At 38.8% G+C, this 20,956-nt stretch overlaps 1 protein-coding gene and 2 pseudogenes across 2 annotated transcripts in view; 2 read left to right on the top strand and 1 right to left on the bottom strand.

The window, feature by feature from the left end:
* LOC110050908 (MAM and LDL-receptor class A domain-containing protein 1-like) overlaps positions 1 to 20,956 on the bottom strand; it is a 40,670-nt gene that overhangs the window by 3,503 nt on the left and 16,211 nt on the right. For both annotated transcript variants that reach the window (XM_089275296.1, XM_089275301.1), the window contains 8 exons: positions 20,793 to 20,927; positions 20,005 to 20,246; positions 19,419 to 19,506; positions 18,683 to 18,817; positions 12,074 to 12,315; positions 11,494 to 11,581; positions 5,663 to 5,858; positions 2,500 to 2,649 (listed from right to left, as the gene is read on the bottom strand). In XM_089275296.1, the coding sequence (XP_089131422.1) occupies positions 2,500 to 2,649; positions 5,663 to 5,858; positions 11,494 to 11,581; positions 12,074 to 12,315; positions 18,683 to 18,817; positions 19,419 to 19,506; positions 20,005 to 20,246; positions 20,793 to 20,927 (1,276 nt within the window). The remainder of the gene's footprint in view (positions 1 to 2,499; positions 2,650 to 5,662; positions 5,859 to 11,493; positions 11,582 to 12,073; positions 12,316 to 18,682; positions 18,818 to 19,418; positions 19,507 to 20,004; positions 20,247 to 20,792; positions 20,928 to 20,956) is intronic.
* LOC149118988 (uncharacterized) lies at positions 7,850 to 9,752 on the top strand (annotated as a pseudogene).
* LOC149118987 (uncharacterized) lies at positions 13,079 to 13,906 on the top strand (annotated as a pseudogene).

Below are 20,956 nucleotides of genomic sequence, written 5' to 3'. Positions count from 1 at the left end.
AGATTGCCCTTCCAAATATGTGAAGTGCTTTCCAATTATTCAATGCCTGTCCTCACACTGACATAAAACGCACTTTTAGACATGGTCACGTGACTAATGACGTAATCACACTTAGTTAGTGGAAAATATATATCTCATGGCAAGAAATATTTTCTCATAATGTGGTAACCTCCTGGACTTCAAACTGGCAAAGGTATGTGACATGCAAAGCAAAAACAAATTATTGATTTCATTCAGTGTATCAATGGTCACAAAAGTGCACATCAATAGTGTCCATCAATAGTTAAATGACATCAGTTGATACCAACTGTCATTTTCTCAGTTATTGTATGAATTTTGCTCCAGTTTCGTCTTTCTTTTCTGTTTGTTTTCGGAGAAAAATTTAATTCTATGCTTTTTCTTTGGTAGTTGTCAGTGCCACTTTGTCTAAGTTTTCGTCAGTTTATCCAATGTTTTGAACTTTTTGTTTACATGAATCCAAATGAATTCAGTGGCATATCTCTTGCATTTTCTACAGTGTTTTCTGTTGTTAGGCTTTTCTCAGTTTCAGTATGTAATCTAAAATCGTGTGAAGTGTCGCTCGGCATTGCAGAGTTGTTGTTGTTGTTTTTTGGGAATAGTAGCTTTTCGTTCAAGTCTATTCAAGCAAATATCTCTCTCTATGATTCTATTTATGTTTACAAAACTGCATGTGATGTAAGAACGTTATGATGTGAAGTTTATATGAAATAATTCATATATGAACTGCGGTTGTAGATGAAAGTGAAGAATGATCATCTTAGAAGCCCTGACTTTTTTTTTTTTTTTTTTTTCAGGCTTCTTCTTTCCAATTGCTTAAATTGGAAAATATACTGCGATGATCATTCTTCACTTTCATCTACAACCGCAGTTCATATATGAATTATTTCATATAAACTTCACATCATTTCACTCCTCACGGGAAGATATGAACTCAATTAATTGACCTCGCTCCCAATGTGTGGCTTCATAGCTCAGTTGGTAGAGCATCGCACCGGTATCGCGGAGGTCACGGGTTCGAATCCCGTTGAAGCCCTGATTTTTTTCAGGCTTCTTCTTTCCAATTGCTTAAATTGGAAAATATACTGCGATGATCATTCTTCACTTTCGTAAGAACGTTATATTGATATTTACAGAGTTGTTAATTATGGCCCTAAGTAAGTGTAATTTCTCTTTCCAGTTTGTGGGGAAGGGTCAATATAAGGGTTTTTATCCTTAAACTTGGTAATTTCTTCACAGTTTCTTTTCCAGTGAATGGCCAGTGACTCAATATATAGTTAGTAATTAGAACGGCAGAAAATAATTCTTTTCTGGCCCACCCCATGGGACTTCAACTAAGGGTGGCATCAGAAAAATGGAAGTTACATTTCTTGCATCAGAACAATCTTACGAAGCCAAAAAAGTAATTTAAATGTTAAAAGTATCAAGAGAATTGCTCAGGTGTTTTTGTCTAGACTGCGTTTTGTTATTGAGCCAGACAACTGACTTCAGTCAAAAGCTCAGTTGGCATTGCACTTGGAAGAATCACAGAGGTCATGGGTTGCCTTGACATTCAATTCAGTCCTAAATTTTTTTTTCAAGCTTTGTTTCTGCAACTGATAAATTAGCATGCATAAATAAATTGCGAAGATCTTTCTCGCAATGATATTTCATCATTTTTACTCAAGAGTGCTCTCCTGACTGTGTACAAGAAACTTGAAATCATTTGTATTGATGTCGTGGTTTTCAACCAAAAGGCTCACTTTTTGAGCTTCATGTATTATAACGGAGGGCTAGATTTCCATCTAGATTTCGCTACCTGCGAAACCGGCTCAACTTTCCCTTTAAAAAGTGTATGACCTCTTACCCATTCCATTGCAAAGTTTTGTTTCATCAGGTATAGTGAGACCTCAGAAACCAAGCTTTATTGACTAGGAGAGCCTGGATCACCTAAGTAATTTATGTCTGGTCTGACTTAGTGATTATTTTTAATCTGCTCATACATGAAGCGATGATTTTGTGCAATGCAACGGTACAGTGGTTGAAGCGAGACAACGTAAACAGCTTCGTTATGGCTCCACGCGTCAGTGATCAAGGTAGTGAAACTTAAGAGTCACCAGTTCATCAAGCCAAGTTCGATTGTCAGATGATTAGACATTTTTTACAGTACGATCAATACAATTGAACCTCGATATTTTGAGCTGTCAAGGCCTAAGAAAAATAACTTGAAATAGCGGAAATACTGCTCATGATGAGATACTATAATCCGACGAAACGTTTTGGAAATAGGTACACTTTAAAGAACATGAAAATATGTCACCAAAAATAACATGGGTAACACTGTTAACGTTATCTTATACCCAAATTATACATCGTGACTAGTCTTCTTAGGTTCTAAGAACCTGAACTGGCCTTTCCGGAGACTTTTAGACGGTAAAACGTAAGTGTATCGGTAACAAAGTTGAAAATCATAACAATAAAGAGTTTAGAGCAATAACTGACCTGTTTAATTGAGCTGGTTTTGCCAGTTTAAGTAATGCGATATCGTTACTGTAGCTCAGCGGATTGTTGTAAGATGGATGAGTGATCACTTTGCTTACTTGAATGTCCTGTTCAGTACCAACAAGATTAACACGTCTGTGGGCGCCAAGTCTTAAAAGGAAGAAACAGATAATCAATCGATAATCAAGAAATTAAAATGTAGCTGATGACACAGTAACTTCAAAGTATTGTCACACTAACGAAAACTGACCATGGACTGACGACTCAATGAAGGAAGTAAGGAAGGAAGGAAGAGAGAAAGAAAGAGAGAAAGAGAGAAAGAAATCGATCGATCGATCCATTCCGTGCCTGCCTGCTTGCTTGCTTGCTTCCTTTAGTCCTTTATTTATCGGTCCATGGCATTTTCGCCTTTCTTTAGTGTGGTAAGTCTAAATTCCCCTTCAGGAACAGTCCTAACCAAAACTTATCGAATTGGCGCTTGTCCTGTCGCAGAACTTTTTCCGGTTGTCCACATAGTTTATTGCTTGCACTTTTACAAATAATGTCAACAATGTTAAAGAACGAAGCAACGGCTAGTAACACGAGTCCTTTAAACGTACCCATTCCAGTTCGTCTGTGTTTTGTTTTCTAGTATCTTCAACCTTGACTTGTTGCCTTGTTTGTAACCGAAGGTTTCACCGAAACAGAAGATGACGTCAAAGCACATTGCCAGATTATTCACCACGAAAAACTAATCCAGTCACACTTTTTAAATGCTATTCACTTTCAACAGCTGTCTGTCTAAACATTTTCCGGGAAAAACGCTCATGATTCAGGGAACAGCACTTGGAATAAAACATTCCAATAATTTTCAAGGCTTGTAGCCTCAGTCTTACGTTTGTCTTGCCAAAACGGACTTAAATCAAATGATATGAAGAATCGAGGTGTTTTGTTTTGCAAAAGCCTTATATGGGTTAAATGTGTATCGTGGAAATCCACAATATGGATATTGTTTCCATTCCCAAATTCTCATCAACAAATCAAGGACAATAGAAATGAAACGAACGAATACCAAGACTTTTGCTGTCGCGGGGGCTCTGTGGCGGCGTTTTAAAATTTCTCTCCAAGCTCCTACGAGAAAGAAATAACTTTTTCTTTTATGGGTTTCTGATTTTACTTGGCTGTCGATCGATCAGTCGAGTCCGAAGGTGCTCGTATGCCCCTATGGCTATACATATTCCTTGTTTGATTGATTGATTGTTATTTTTTAATTCTTAAACACACAATATGCACCTATCGGAGTAACGGAAACAAGGCTGAAGGCAATAATAATATGGTAATAACATGGTAGTAATAATGTGCATTTATTTTTTTCTCAGCTTTTGAGCTTGCGGAATTCTACAAATCCTACAATCTGATTGGTTACGGGAGCGGGCGGAATTTTCCCATCCAGCCCCCCACAGCGGGCGAAACCCGTCGCGTTGATCTATAATCGTGAACGAATTAGCGGTAATCATGAATCTATTACCTTTTCAGTTTCACACTTTCATCGATGATTAATGAAAGCAAGTTTATCTCTATTCACTTTTAAATGCAAGGAAAGTCACCGTAAGTAAATTCAATTGAGCGTTTTGAAGTTGTTTGCAGCTCGGCGCTGTAATGGCGCGTAATCCTATTTATCTCTCTCTGTACAATTTTAAGTAGAAAACAAGTCAATTCCAATCGAGCGTACGTACCTCTCTGATCTTTGCTGTATTTGAGAGCATTTCTGTGGCATACACTTAGCGAATTTCCTCGCTTTCTGCTATTCAATTTTAATACGGTAGAAAAGTCTGATTTCAAGTGATTCGCAACGACGGACGGAGATTGATTTTGTAGTACAACTTCAAACTTCGTACAAAATTTCACACCGAAAAAACACTTTTGGAGAACTTAACTGATGAACTAAATGCAACTAACATAAAGTAGTTCGATATAAATTTGTTCTCTATACGGACCGACCCTAAGCCGGCCAATAACATGTATATATTTTGACAATGCCAAAGAGTTTTTTGAAGTAGGTTGCATACTCTGTGAACTCGATCGACAGCCAAGTAAAATCAAAAAGCTAATATATAGGTTTAGCCAAACTTAACAGCAGAGCTCCTGGACCGGGTTGTTCAAAGCCCGATTAAACCAACCCTGGACAAGCGAGAATTTTGAGTTTTTTCGTTTGTAACTTTGCGGTGAGGTACATACATACATACATACATACATACACACACACTTTATTTAGACACCGTAAAAACATCAGTTACAAGATTGAGATATATCAAAAAAAACAACAACAAAAAAACTGATTTACTTGTTTGCCGTGTGGGAGTATGAGGAGGACAGTAGATGGAAGGCTATTCCACAAATGTGCCCCACTGTAGCAGAAACTACGTTTCAAAATATCAATACGGGGCTTAGGCAGAGCCAATTTGTTTTCACTATTTCTAAGTCCATAGTCCGTGCTGAATGGTTTAAATAGGCCTTTCAGGAACTCCGGAGACTGATCATTGAAAGTTTTAAACATTAATTTCAATTTTTCCTTTCTCCTTCTGATATAGAGATTATCCCATGCTAGCCTACCGCGGAGGGCGGTAGGACTATAAATAGTAATCAGACTTGGTGATAACCCTAATGGCGCGATTTTGTAGTTTTTGTAATTTGTCGGCTAACTCGTTGTTCGGCCTACTGTTCTGAGTTTGAATAATCTCACAACACACAAAACGAAAGAAATGAAAAGCATTTGTATACAAGAAAAAAAAAAAAAATTTTGTTAACTATTAAAAAAAAACGTGACCTCAGTGAGCTCTTAACTTGAGCCCGCGAAATGGTCACGTGAACTGGTCTGCGGATACCATTTACAAGTGTCAATTGACCATAACATGGATATCCAGTATTAAAGACGGACGCCATAAACCAAGGTTGCATGTCTCTGTCAACCTAATAGCTGGAGTGTGGCCGCCATGTTGGGCAACTTCGCCGCCGTCGTACGCGCCCACCACCAATACTGCTAGCCATGACAACCATGAGGAAATCCATTCATTTCTTTCCCACATGAGTATGAGGCTCCGCTTGGCGGCTCTTCGGGCAGCCAGAGCTCCGCTATAAAAGAAAAAGTTATATGACACAACCGTTTTGGGTATCAATATTTTACCTCACAATGATAGAGCTGGGCTGTTTTCCTCTGACACAGTGAGTGGCTGTGACCACCCACTGATCTGACACCAAGGAGCCTCCACAGTAAGGGGAACCGACAGCGGAACGACGTAACTGAACTTGCCACGGCCAGTCGCCATGTGTAGCATTGACACCGCCGACGATTCTTGATTTCGAGCGAGTGCCACAAGAACCTTTACAAGAAACGAATGCATTTGAATCACATTAAAGTACATTTTCATAGTGAAATGCTTATCTGTCTGCTTATTACGGAGGCCGGGCGAAGCCACCAAAATCATTAATTAAAATTCGAAGACCGACTTGGAAGTAGAAAATCTAAACGAAAAGACGATTTTGTAAGTTAAAAATTAAAAGTTGAGATCGAAAATCGAATGCAAAAAAAATTAAAGAAAACAACTTGATTAAATAAGCAAAAGTTAAGAGCGCCTGTCTGTAAATATAAAAATTCCACGAAGGGAACCAAAATTCGAATTTTCCTTTATTTTGTCAAACAGACCCTGGTACAGCAATCGTTTTACATGTCAATTTTATATCTACTACTTTTCTTCCTAAAAATTATACAGTGTGTTGCAGGTTTTTAGCCTTTACTACAATCATTTTGCAAATTTTCGTTCAAAGTTAAATGCAGCTCATGGATACTAAGTTAGTAAAAAAAGAAGCACGTGGCTTAATTTTGTCTACTATTTCTTGTTACCTCATTGTAACTCATTAACTTGCGATGATCATGGGATTTAACTTTCATTGTTTTTAAAACAATCAAAATCGATCCTGTAACATAACACTAGAGAGTCTCTCGCTTTGTCAGCTTGCGCAGTAATGAGCGAATATTTATTCCTGGGAAATGCGCCTTTTTCTTGAGAGCCACTCGTTAGAATTTCAGAAAATTTTGCGCGAATTGGGTTATCACAAAAAAACCCTGAAAATTAATTAGAACATCTTCAGAATAGTGTTTGCATTGCAACATTGTTACAAACTGCAAGTTTGATTCCCCCCTTTTAAAAGAGAAAAGAAAAATAATAACCGGAGATTTTAAACCAAGAAAGAAGTAACAATAAACTTTAAAGTCATCAAAGTTGGTCAAATTTTGAATGTAGAACTACTATTTATCCTCTGCACGATCGTCTGTTCACACCGATTTCTCGAGGACTGTGGTATCAATCATAAAAAACCGGCGGTCGTGGTACGAAAACGATATTAAAATTAGTAAGATTTCCAAGTTCGAGGCCACTGATGTTTAAGTGTGAGCTATCTCGAGGTTTAGAAGATAGGCTATTCCGAGTTACCTTGTGCCTCTTTTTTCCAAACAAGTCTTCGGGCAAAACTTTTCTTGAGAGTTTGATTTGCATGACTGAAAATGATCTTTTAGGCGGCACACGTTTTCACAACTTGACGTATAACAAAGTAGTAGCTCGACAGTTTTCCTTCGTTTTGTAATAGAGTGTATTTGAATTTACAAGCTTTTAAGCGGCGTGACAATAAAATGGCGGCCGGAGGCCAGGGCGCTATTGCCCAAGACAAAGCGGATGACTATTCTTTCAAGTTTTTTGCTAGCTGAAAAGTCCTTACATTAGACTAAGTATCCAGTCCAATGTGTCAAAGTTCTAGTCTTTCTGATCTGTACTGAGCTATTGAACATGCTTTATTTTCATAGGCCATCTAGCGTGATTGATTTCACAATTCCTTTCATCCAATTAGTCCTATTTATCACTAGTGCGACTCATTGTACTTGTTACTATTGTGAGCTTATTACATTAACTATTGTGACTATTGTTATTATTATTTATTTTTTATCTATCTATTTATTTATTTATTTATTTATCCATTAATAGATATATATATTTATTTATTTATTTATTTATATATCTATTTATTGCAATGACCGCCTCGATTAGCCTATACGCTATATGCGGGTAGGTAAATTGTAAATTTGCGATTTTTAATGGAAATAAATAAATTATACAACTGTATAATTTGAACTTTCCTAGATCTCAAGGAAAAAAAATGAACTCGTCGGAACTTTTATACAATATATTTCGAAAAAAGTTCACTGAGCGAGTCTTTATGACGAAATAATAATAATAATAATAATAATAATAATAATAATAATAATAATAATAATAATAAACCAACTCCTGATAAACAAGATGATTCTGGAGGACTGTAAGACAAAGAAAAAGAACCTATCCACAGCCTGGATAGACTATAAGAAAGCATTTGATAGTGTACCTCACACGTGGATAATAAAGTGCATGGAAATCTATAAGATCTGCCCTGTGACTGTCAACTTTATCGCAGAAAGCATGAAATGTTGGAAGACAACGTTACACCTCAACCACGCTGAAGGGTCGATAACATCAAGGCCTATCAATATCAAAAGTGGAATCTTTCAAGGAGACTCTCTCTCTCCACTCCTGTTCTGTCTTGCCCTTGCTCCACTGAGCTCATTACTAAAGGCAACCACTTATGGGTATGAAGCCCAGGGTAGAACAATCAGCCACCTCTTTTATATGGACGACCTAAAAACATATGCAAAAAGTGACAGCCAGCAAACCGGCCTACTCAATATTGTAAAGACATTCAGCAATGATATCAAGATGGAATTCGGGCTGGACAAATGCGCTAAAGCCACATTCAAAAGAGGAAAGCTGACAGAAACTTCCGATTTACAACTTGACATTGACACCTGTATCAAGGAACTAGACCAAGAGAACACATATAAATACCTTGGCGTGGATGAAGGTGATGGTATACAGCATGCCAAGATGAAAGAAAGAGTGAGGAAGGAATACTACCGCAGAGTAAGGATGGTCCTAAAAACGGAGCTCAACGCTGCCAATAGATTTGAGGCAATCAACACCTTAGCTATCCCAGTGGTGACCTACAGTTTTAACATAATCGACTGGAAGATGAGTGAAATCAAGAGGTTAGACACAAAAACAAGAAAACTACTCACCCTATCAAAAATGCATCACACAAAAGCAGATGTAGACAGACTCTACCTCCCAAGAAATGCTGGTGGTAGGGGTCTTATCCAATTAGAAGCCTCCTACAAAACAACCACGATAGGGCTCGATACATACCTAAAGAACACTGATGATGCCCTAATCAAACTAGTGCAAGAACATGATGGCAGAAAGAAATTGTACTCTATACAAAGGCAAGCAGAACAATTCAAACAAGAACTAGACCTAACAATACCAGATAAACAAGCAGAAGAAACAACCACCAAATATGCAAAGAGAACCAAACAAATGGCACGAAATAAGACCCAAGAAAAATTAACAAAGCAGTGGGAGAACAAAGCCCTACATGGAAGATACCCAAAGAGAATAAAGGAGGCAGATGTTGACCACCACAAAACCAACCAGTGGCTCAAAAGCAGTGGACTGAAGGCAGAAACGGAAGGATTCATAATCGCAGCCCAAGACCAAAGCCTAGCTACCAGATCATACCACGCCAGCATTATCAAAGACGGTACTAGCCCCCTATGCAGGATGTGTAACAAATACGACGAAACAATTGACCATATCGTGTCTGGGTGTCCTGAACTTGCGAAAACAGAATATACCCACAGACACGATAAAGCAGCCGCGTATATACATTGGAAAGTCTGTCACAACTATAATATAAAGACATCAGAAAAGTGGTATGACCATGAGCCGCAAACAGTTACAGAAAACGAGGATGTCACGATATTATGGGACATGCCAATACACACAGACAGGAAAATAACAGCCAACAGACCCGATATAGTGATTAAAGACCACAAAACGAAAACCTGTAAATTTATTGACATGACAGTACCATCAGACAGAAACACATCCGTAAAAGTCAGTGAAAAACTATCCAAATATAAGGACTTGGAAATCGAAACAAGCCGAATGTGGGGCATGAGAACGGAAACGATACCAGTTGTCATTGGAGCACTTGGAGCTATCAAAAAGGGACTAGAAACTTATCTTGGAAGAATTCCCGGCCAATTAAGCATCAGTGAACTACAAAAGATAACCTTGCTAGGTACAGCACACATTTTGAGGAGGGTGCTATCAAGCTAAAAACTGGCTATCCCCTAGTGCCCCAGGACCATGGTTTGGTCTCGGCCCTAAGGACTCTAAGCAAACATTACGTGAGGATGATAATAATAATAATAATAATAATAATAATAAAATGAATTTCGGGAATTCTCGTCGTCGAGGAATTCTCTGAGTTGTACAGACAGTCACTCTATAGACTCATTAGAGTCGATAAATCAAAACGCCAAGTTCGAAATAAACATGGTTTGGATATAACGAGAAAGAAGTCGGTTTTGCGGTTTGGAAAAGTAAGTTCGGGCCGCTTTTCGCAGTTCTTTCTTTAATGCTTTTCTCCAAGTAGCGGAAGGATTGGACGTATTTCAAACTCCAGGTCCGCCATAATGCACGAGAAAGTATAAAATGAATTCGTTTGTTTACTTATGAGAAGGACACGGAAGTATAGAAGAGTTATTAACGAGATCCCCATAATTTTATCAAAAATCGTCTATCGGGGTTATCCTTATATACCAAGAGATTATCAAGGTAAGAGAGTGAATCCCCCATATAGGTCCTCTGACTAAGGTAATCCCTCTTAAGTTATTTTTAGACATAGTACCCAGTTCTTCCGAGGATGCTAATCGCGCGATGCGTGGACAGCCGAAGCGACTTTCTCGAAATGGCGGGAAAGTCATTTTATATGTTTTGATTTCGTGTCATGGCAGAGATGTTTTCTGCACTCTCAGCCGTCTCTTTGTTCGGCCGGGATTTCGTTTGTTTTGTGCTAGTTTGGCTGTTCAGTATTTGGCTGTTTATTCGGTTTTAGGGAGTTTTTAAAATTAAGCAAACTTTAACGGCAGCGAGTATAATTGCGGTGTAAGCGTGCGTTATAATTCTTAATTCATTTCTTTGCCGTTGTTTACAAAAGACCACAAAACAACAACGTGAAATAGCCACATTCTGCATATTCGAGAGAACGTGAACTATACGACGGCCAATGTTTAAAATTTCTTTTTCGAATTTTGACGCTGTCTTACCGGCATATTCTGTTTGGGATATTTCTGACAGCATGGACAAACTGAATGAATCTAAACTCTCGCGAGATTCGTAGGTTGAATTCTAAGTCGTTTTTTAATCGACGTTGCCTTTGGCGTTGTTGCTGTTGCTGCTTAAACTGCTTTTGCTACTCGGGCAGCCATCGTCTTCCTGCACTTTCGACCATCTGTTTGTTCCGTTTCCAAGCTTGTGTTTGGGCGTTTGTTTGCTTTGCACTCGTTTGTCTACTCATTTCTCTGCCTATCATTCAGTTGTTATTGTTTGTGTAGGGGACATCCGTCTCTTATTTAAACTCCTATTAAACTTTCGAAATGAATTAAAACATACCGAGAGCCGAAGCTCCTTTGCTCGTAATCAAAATATCACAGAAGACATCCCCACAGCGTTGGAGGGTTTTCTTTGCTTTAAAACGAAACAAAACGAAACAAAAACAGATCCTCACAAAAACAACCACGTAACGCGCGAGTTAAATTCCTCGGAATAACTGGGTACAATGTCTAAAAATAACTTAAGAGGGATTATCTTAGTTGGAGGACCTATATGGGGGATTCACTCCCTTACCTTGACAATCTCTTCTATGTACTTACTTGCGAAACAACTCCCCGGAGCTAACAGGAAATCATGGATAGCGATGTCACCCTGGTAACTGCTTCCCCTTACCCCTTCAAATGTAGCCTACAATTATCTTTGAAACGATTGTAGCATTTTGAGAAAGGCTCTATATTGCACTTTATCTACTCACTTGAAGGACAAGACCCTGGTTCCAACAAAAAGTCGTCTATTGCGATGTCACCCTGGTAATTACTGCCCCGTATTCCTTCAAATGTAACCTACAACCATTACAAGAGATGAAGATAGGCATTTAAAGTGACAACAAAAATATCTGAGTAGGAGCACGATGCTACGTAAACAATTGCACGCCAATAGCCAATTAAACTTAACAAAATATGAAAATCGCTTATCCCACTAGGCTAACGGATGCCATGGGAGTTGATGAAATGACAATAACTCATATTATTTATCTAAACGAAGGTACATACACGTAAGACCTAAAATAAAAATGTTTACTTTTACAACTGGGAAAATGTATTTCATAGTAAATAACGTCGCAAAGGAACGTAAATTGGAGGTATAATTTAATGACATATACGCTTGAGTCATACATGTAGGTATTGCTATTATTAGATAAATGTATTGTTCTAAAAAACAAAGAAAAAGCACCATGTGCTGTCGCTGACCTCGAGTTCCATGAAAAACGACGCAAAGTCGTTGCAATCGAAATAAACGATGCACCCTCCAAAAGGCATGATAATATCTCTTACCGCATGCTTTCCTGATAAACTGACATCAATAGCCGCTCTCAGCCACTTGTTGCCTTTATTCCCACTTGCGCTGAACACGTTGTTCCCATTAATTATGACATTTAGCGTCGCAATGTCTGCACCATACATGTGGTAGTAGAACTTGAGACACATGCTCCCGCTAAATTGCAGCTTGGGGCTGTTTAGTTTTGCATTGTCACCTTGCTGTCGAGGGCTTGATGTTTCGATGTACATGTAGTATCCTGTAGAGGTAGGCAAGAGCGAACTATCTTCAATTTCATTAAACAGTCAAGACTTTTCCAGGGGCCATTCCAGACCAGATTTTAATTTTCGTTTACTCAGAAAAACGTACTGAGTCAGATTAACGAATTAGCCTTTCATACCCTTCAGTTGTGCAGTCATGCGATTGCATATCTATACTGATTAAGGAAAGTAGTCAACACTCAACTACTCACAATTCGACAATCTAGGTAGAAAATTACTAGTATTTTGTAACGATGTTATGATGTCATAGGCCCTTCGGGCTTGCGCAGTAGAATGAGATGTATCCTGGATGTAGTTGTTGTTGTATTACGGCTAGTAATGGCGGGCTTTTATGAGCTTTATGAAAACCGTTGTGTTATCATCGTTTGGTCTCGTTTAGACTACGCTACATGTTGTCAGAAGTGAAACACACATAGTACGGAGCACTTTATTCAGCCAATGGCACAAAAGCAAGCCTCGTATCTTAAAGATACAACAGACTGTCTTAACTTCATCGAGAAGACTAAACTGTCTAAAAACACCATTCTTGTCTCTATGGACGTCACCAGTCTCTACACGGACATACCACAGGAGGAGGGTATTAGCACTGTATGCGAAGCATATGAAGGATTTTACCAGGAGAACCCTCCAATTCCTAGCAGGTATGTAAGAGAAATGCTAAGTCTGATTCTACAAGAAAACTTGTTCCAATTCAATGGAAAAGATTACCTCCAAACTCATGGAACAGCCATGGGAACGAAAATGGCCGTAGCTTTTGCTAATATATTTATGGCCAAAATAGGAAAAGAAATACTGAGACAAAGTTACACAAAACCCATTTTTTGGAAAAGATACATCGATGACCTGATATCTATGTGGAACACAAGTAGGGACAAAACAGAAGACTTCCTTCTAAAGGCAAACAGTTTTCACCCAACGATCAAATTCACGGCTGAAATCTCAGAAACTGAAACTACATTCTTGGACACGAAAGTGTACAAAGGTGACAGATTCAGTAAGGAATCTATTCTTGACGTGCGAACTCATTTCAAACCTACAGAGACCTTTCAATACACGAATTTCTATTCGTGTCACCCACCAGGCGTCACGAAAGGCTTTATCAAAGGAGAAGCGTTAAGGCTTCTGAGAACAAATTCCTCTCAACTTACTTTTGAGGAAAACAAGAGTATTTCAAAACACGCCTGCAGAATAGACGTTACCCAGCTAGAATTGTAGAAAAACACCTTTCAGAGATTAAATTCTCTGATAGAAAAATGTCACTAGCACAGAAAAACAAAACCGCACAAAAGAAAATACTGCCCTTTGTTACGCAATACCACCTGGCGTTGCCTAACCTAAAAGACACACTTATGGGGAAATGGCAACTAATAGATAATCACCCGCTACTGAGAGAAATCTTTAAGGAGCCCCCCATCATCTCGTATCGCAAGGGAAAGTCCCTAAAAGATATCCTAATTAAAGCTAAGCTATGAAGGCTTTATAACTTATTCATCCGCGAACGGCAGGAGTCGTGCAGGCTTGTCAACACTTTTATCACTCAGTCTGAATCTTTAAGTGTGCATAGTGTTTTCCCGTCAAACAAACTGTTACTTGCTGTCACAAGAAGCAGCCAGTTTATTGTTCTTACTTTACGTTTTGATTGTTAGCTATCTTCGAGGTGGCCCGGTTTGAGTGGTCGCACTGTAAACAATTGCCAACCATAAACCAGCAGATAGTACTTATCTGATTGGCTGCTCATATTGGAGTTACAATCTGCTTTTAGCTTCCCACCATTTTTCTGTTGTTCTGATTTAATATAAACTGTAATACTACTCGCAACGATTTGAGTGGTGACCTCTTATGACTCAACGCTTTCCACTCTGGTGTGTACAAAAAATATTTTCTTTGGAAATCAGCTATTTTAAGATTTGTTTTATATCTGACATTTTTAAAACACAAAATAAAATGACATTGAAATTTTAATGAAAATATTTCCTGCATACATCCAAGCTGTGAATAATTACTGAACTTGTCTATTTTTTCCATGTTAGAACCAATAACTGCCATTACAGTCCTCAGCAAGGCAATTTGTCATTCTGCATTGTTTTAATTGATTAGTTGACCGTTTCGCATTAGTCCATAGTATAACAACAATTGTTTTTTATCACCGACTCAACTGTTATTACGGCTTTTTGTATATACAAGTAAGAGTAGACCCATACAAGCAAAGAAAGCTACAACAAAGTTCACAGCTACAACAAAGTAATGTTTAGGGTTTTTTTAGCACTATTTAAATTATGCTATTTTAATACTACTTTTGACCTAATTTCAGATTAGTTTTATGCAATTTTAATACTACTTTAATGCTATTGTTACTGTATTTTCATACTGCTTTTATCCTATTTTGTGCTATTTTTATGCTGTTTCATGATATATTAGTGTATGCCATTACTAGACTATTTTAAAGCTATTTTCGTATGTTTAGAATGTATTTGATATTTATGTTTTTCTATGTGGCCCACTGTAATTTTAAAACTGTTTAAAGTGCTATTGAAATATATTTTGAGACAGCAGATTTCAATAGTGTTTTAAACAGGTTTTAACACCTTTAAAATCAGTCGAAAAATATGTTAAAAATATAATTTTGCACCTATTTTAAACCTATTTTGTACAAAATACTTTTAAAATTGTCATTTAAACTAGTTTAAAAATAGTCTTGCAGATTAAAAGCTGTTTTGAAAACTATTTGTATCCTGTTTGCATTCCAAATGCTGTGTTCCTCGAGAGATTTTTAAAGTAGTTACAGACTATTTTAATCATATTTTTAAACTTAGCAAAGGATTTCGAGTTTTGGAATTTTAGCTATATTTTTAAAAGCTTTTCAAAATACGTTTCAAACTTTGTTTCAATAGTGTTTTAAACAGGTTTAAACACCATTAAAGTCAATCGAAAACTACGTTAAAAATACACTTTTCGCCCTATTTTCAATCTATTTCATCAAATAGGTTAAAAACAGTTTTTAAAAATAGTATTTAAATACATTTAAAATAGAGTTTGGTTTGGTAAGGGTTGTCAAATATTGGAGTGATTTGGAAGGTCGATACACCTACGAACTGGATTTCAACACTTGTGGTCGCAACAAAGAAAAATGGCAAAGTTAGACTGTGTATTGACCCGAAACCATTGAATGAAGCTTTAGACAGATATCATTACCCCTTACCTACAATAGGCGATGTGCTGCCTCTGTTATCAAAGGCCCGTGTGTTCACAGTATTGGATGCAAAAAATGGGTTCTGGCACATACAGCTGGACGAGCCAAGTAGCTTTGCTACTACCTTTGGAACACCCTGGGGACGCTTTCGGTGGCTTCGCTTGCCGTTTGGTGTATCCCCAGCTCCAGAGGAGTTTCAGAGGGGGATTGATATTGCATTTGAAGGCCTACCAGGGCAGAAGGCTATAGCAGATGACATCCTGGTGTTCGGAGCGGGAGACACCGATGAGGAAACACTCAAAGATCACGACCGAAACCTGCGAGAAGTGTTCAACCGTTGTCGGCAGAAGGGCATCAAGCTCAACTCAGAGAAAATACAGTTCAGACAGAGGCAAGTCAGCTACATGGGCCACATCATATCGTCGGAGGGTCTCCGGGCTGATCCAAACAAGCTGAAAGCCATCAATGAAATGCCGCCTCCTACGGACAAGGAAGGTGTCCAGAGAGTACTAGGCGTGATAAATTACATGGAGAAGTTTGCTCCCAACCTAGCAGATTTGGCCAAACTACTGAGAGAGCTTGTCAAGAAGGACAATGAGTTTGTCTGGGACAATGAGGTTCATGGCCAGTGTCTAGATCAAGTGAAGCAGGTTCTAACCCAGACACCTGTGCTCAAGTTTTTCGACCCCCAAAAGAAGACCGTACTCCAGTGCGACGCCTCTATGAGTGGTCTTGGAGCGTGCTTGATGCAGGATGGGCACCCTGTGGCGTATGCCTCCAGGGATCTGACGCCTACTGAGACTAACTACGCACAGATAGAAAATGAACTATTAGCAATTGTCTTTGGAGTTGAGCGATTTGAGGGCTATGTCTATGGCAGAAAGACCTTTATTGACACTGATCACAAACCCCTGGAGTCTATTGTGAAGAAAACTCTATCGAGTGCACCAAAGCGATTGCAGAGAATGCTGTTGCGTCTACGGAAATTTGATTTAGAGGTTTCCTACAGAAAGGGTACAGAGATGCACATGGCTGATCCACTTAGCCGAGCTTACCTTCCCCTGGTTAAACAAGAAACAGTTGACACCCAGGAAGCATGGAATGTTGCTGACACAAGATCACGAACAGAGGTTGAGACTAAGTATATAGACATGGCAGTCTGTGCCCATTCGGAAACTAACCTTGCAGGAAATCAAAAGTGCCACTGAAGTTGATGCAGAGCTCCAGGCATTAGCTCCTATTATCACACAAGGCTGGCCAGAGAGAAGGGCTGACGTACCCTCCCAGTTGCAGGTCTATTTTCCCTTCAGAGAAGAGTTGTCAATACAGGATGGTGTTGTGTTCAAGGGTGAGCGCATTATAGTACCATCTAGCCTCAGGCAATGCATGATGGATAAAGTACATGCCAGTCACCTGGGCATTCAGGGGTGCCTCAGGAGAGCCAAAGAAGCCTTCTACAAGCAAATCTACAAACATCTACAAGCAAATCACAGAATTCATCTCAAGGTGCAGCATTTACAACAGCTACAAACCGAAGCAGCAGAAAGAACCTCTGAAATGTCACGAAATACCTACACGACCATGGCAGAGCATCTCAGCAGACCTGTTCGAGCTCAATGGCACCCAGTACTTGATTACAACTGACCGCTATTCTAATTTCTTCGAGTTGGATATACTGACGTCTACAACAGCCAGAGCGGTCATTAACAAGCTGAAACCTCATCTGGCAAGATATGGTCTTCCAGACCGACTCACCACAGACAACGGCCCACAGTTCGACTGTGCTGAGTTTCAGAAGTTTGCAGCCGAGTACCAGTTTGAACACGTTAAAACGTCTCCACGGTATCCTCAATCCAACGGGAAGGCTGAGAACAGTGTCAAAACAGCAAAGAATATCTTGAAAAAAGTTGCTGATGCAAGCCATGACCCACACTTGTGTCTACTGGACTTCCGGAATACACAATCAGAAGGAATGGACAGCACCCCTGCACAGCGTCTCTTCTCGCGTAGAACCCGTACCGCACTAGCCATGGCTAGCCACCTGCTTCAACCAAAAGTCATTCCCGATGTACACCTGAACTTGCAACAGAGAGAAAACAAGCAAGCGCTCTCCTTCAACAGAGGTGCTAAAGAGTTGCAACCGTTAAAAGATGGTGATGTGGTGCGGGTCCGACCATTACCAGGTCGTTCAAAGTGGTTTAAAGCGCAAGTGAGTAGTTAGGAAGCTCCACGCTCCTATCAAGTCCGCACGGAGGATGGTAGGCTCTACCGCCGAAACCGTTCACATCTATACAAAGTTCCTGAGAACTTTCAAGCGATGCCAGACGGAGACATAGGGGAATCGAAGGTCAATGCTCAAACTCTACTCCCCACCAGGAAACCTACTGAGGGGGCACTCCAGGTGCCCCCTAAACCTTCAGCGTTGCAGTTACCAGATGTTTCGCAGCCAGATTTACAGCCAGCTTCGCCAAGTGTTCCCGCTCCTGTCTCTACTAGAAGTGGCAGGATTGTTAGGAGACCCGCTTACCTCAGGGATTTCACCACCTAGGAATCCAGTGTAAAGACTTTTCGACAAGTTCTGAGCAGTGAACAGTGCTAGATTTGTTTTGTTTAATCACTTGTCCTTTCGTCCATTGCCTACCTTACCGTCAGTTCATTTCTTTGTTTTGTTTGTTCAAGAAGGGAGATGTAACGATGTTATGATGTCATAGGCCCTTCGGGCTTCCGCAGTAGAATGAGATGTATCCCGGATGTAGTTGTTGTTGTATTACGGCTAGTAATGGCGGCCTTTTAGCAGCTTTATTAAAACCGTTATGTTATCATCCTTTGGTCTCGTTTAGACTACGCTACATATTTCTTCTCCCATTTTCGTGTTGCTGTATACCAAATTTGCCACCTAGCATAAATTATAGTGTTTATATTACTAATGATAAAGAACCAGTTTTAAACTCTATTAAACTTAAAAGATCATCCTACCTTATTTATGATGTAAAACTAAATGACCTTTGTTAAAACAGTATTTCTATAACTTTAATCTATTCATTTTTATATCCTCTCCTTTTGGTATAAAATTTCACTGTAAGAATAAATAAGGTCACTTTCCATTAAAAAAAAAAGTATAGGAAGAAGATGCAATCAAGGAAACCTTTTCATACCATTTCCAGTAGTGTGGTCAGAGGATGGTCCAGTGCCACTAGACGAAGTGCTTCCCTGATGTCGTGTCCAGTCAAACTTATCATTGCTATCCTGAGCAAATCCGCACATGGATGTATCGAAGTTGCAACCAAAGGCTAAAGATAAGAAAAAAAATTATTTCATGACAATTGCAAAAGGGTAATGTACGCTATATATAAATCACTGACGCTGTTGAACTAATTTTTGTTGCTAATTATTTTGTTCAATTAAAAGGGCGATTAAAACTTGATATTTACGAACGCGGATACGTTATATTCAAAGGGATAAAAGATGAACAAATGGCCCGTTTTCATTCATTTTAATTCGGGTAGAAAGATCTCCCGAACTGATTTACTCTTAGGTGACCTTTAAAATGCATTTATGGATATAGCAGAAATAACCATGCCACATGCATGTTTCAATTCACTTAACTCTAAAGTGCTTTGCCCCTAGGATCATGTTTCAAACACAAAAGTATCAGAAATTTTATGCTTCAATCAATTTCTTGTGCAGACCATTTTAAAAAACTGGTTGCCTAAGAAAAGATTATGTTGTATACAGTTAAATTAATCTGACTAAACTTGTTAGAGAAAGAAAATACTTTTGTATTATCAACTCAATACCGAGAATAGTCTCTAGGTTATTTGTAATACTAAGGAAAGAATGTAAAATTGAGCATTTTGAGAAAGGCTCTACATTGCACTTTTATCTACTCACTTGAAGGACAAGACCCTGGTTCCAACAAAAAGTCGTCTACTGCGATGTCACCCTGGTAATTACTGCCCCGTATTCCTTCAAACGTAACCTACAACCATTGCAAGAGATCAAGATAAGCATTTAAAGTGACAACAAAAATATCTGAGTAGGAGCACGATGCTACCTAAACAATTGCACGCCAATAGCCAATTAAAGTTAACAAAATATGAAAATCACTTATCCCACTAGGCTAACGGATGCCATGGGAGTTGATGGAATACGACAGTAATTCATATTATTTATCTAAACGGAGGTACATAAACGTAAGACCTAAAACAAAAATGTCTAGTTTTACAACTGGGAAAATGTGTTTTATAGTAAATAACGTTGCAAAAGAATGTAAACTGTAGCTATAATTTAATGATATGTACGCTTAAGTCTTGCATGTACGTAGGTAGTGCTATGATTAAATAAATGTATTGTTCTCAAAAACAAAGGAAAAGCACCATGTGTTGTGGCATATTTGGAGTACCATGAAAAACGACGCAAAGTCCTTACAATTGGAATAAACGATGCACCCTCCAAAACGAATGATAATATGTCTTACCGCATGCTTTCCTGATAAACTGACATCAATAGCCGCTCTCAGCCACTTGTTGCCTTTATTCCCACTTGCGGTGAACACGTTGTTCCCATTAATTATGACATTTAGCGTCGCAATGTCTGCACCATACATGTGGTAGTAGAACTGCAGACACATGCTCCCGCTGAATTGCAGCTTGGGGCTGTTTAGTTTTGCATTGTCACCTTGCTGTCGAGGGCTTGATGTTTCGATGTACATGTAGTATCCTGTAGAGGTAGGCAAGAGGGAATTATCTTCAATTTCATTAAACAGTCGAGACTTTTCCAGGGGCCCTTCCAGACCAGATTTTAATTTTCATATACTCAGAAAAACGTACTGAGTCAGATTAACGAATTAGCCTTTCATACCCTTCAGTTGTGCAGTCATGCCATTGCATATCTATACTGATTAAGGCAAGTAGTCAACACGCAACTACTCACAATTCGATAATCTAAGTAGAAAATTACTAGTATTTCTCCTCCCATTTTTGTGTTGCTGTATTCCAAATTTGCCACCTAGCATAAATTACAGTGTTTATATTACTAATGATAAAGAACCAGTTTTAAACTCTATTAAACTTAAAAGATCATCCTACCTCACTTATGATGTAAAACTAAATGACCTTTGTTAAAACAGTATTTCTATAACCTTAATCTATTCACTCTTATATCCTCTCCTTTTGGTATAAAATTTCACTGCAGAATAAATAAGATCACTTTCCACTTTCACCAAAAGGGTAGGAAGAAGACGCAATCAAGGAAACCTTTTCATACCATTTCCAGTGGTGTGGTCAGAGGATGGTCCAGTGCCACTAGACGAAGTGCTTCCCTGATGTCGTGTCCAGTCAAACCTATCATTGCCATCCTGAACAAATCCGCACATGGATGTATCGAAGTTGCAACCAAAGGCTAAAAATAAGAAAAATAATTATTTCATA

This window comes from Orbicella faveolata, unplaced genomic scaffold, assembly GCF_042242905.1.
Source record: "Orbicella faveolata isolate gen_17 unplaced genomic scaffold, um_ofav_v1 contig_1, whole genome shotgun sequence".
NCBI lineage: Eukaryota > Metazoa > Cnidaria > Anthozoa > Scleractinia > Merulinidae > Orbicella > Orbicella faveolata.
The sequence above is the reverse complement of the archived record's forward strand: the minus strand, read 5'-3'. Positions and strand labels throughout refer to the sequence as shown.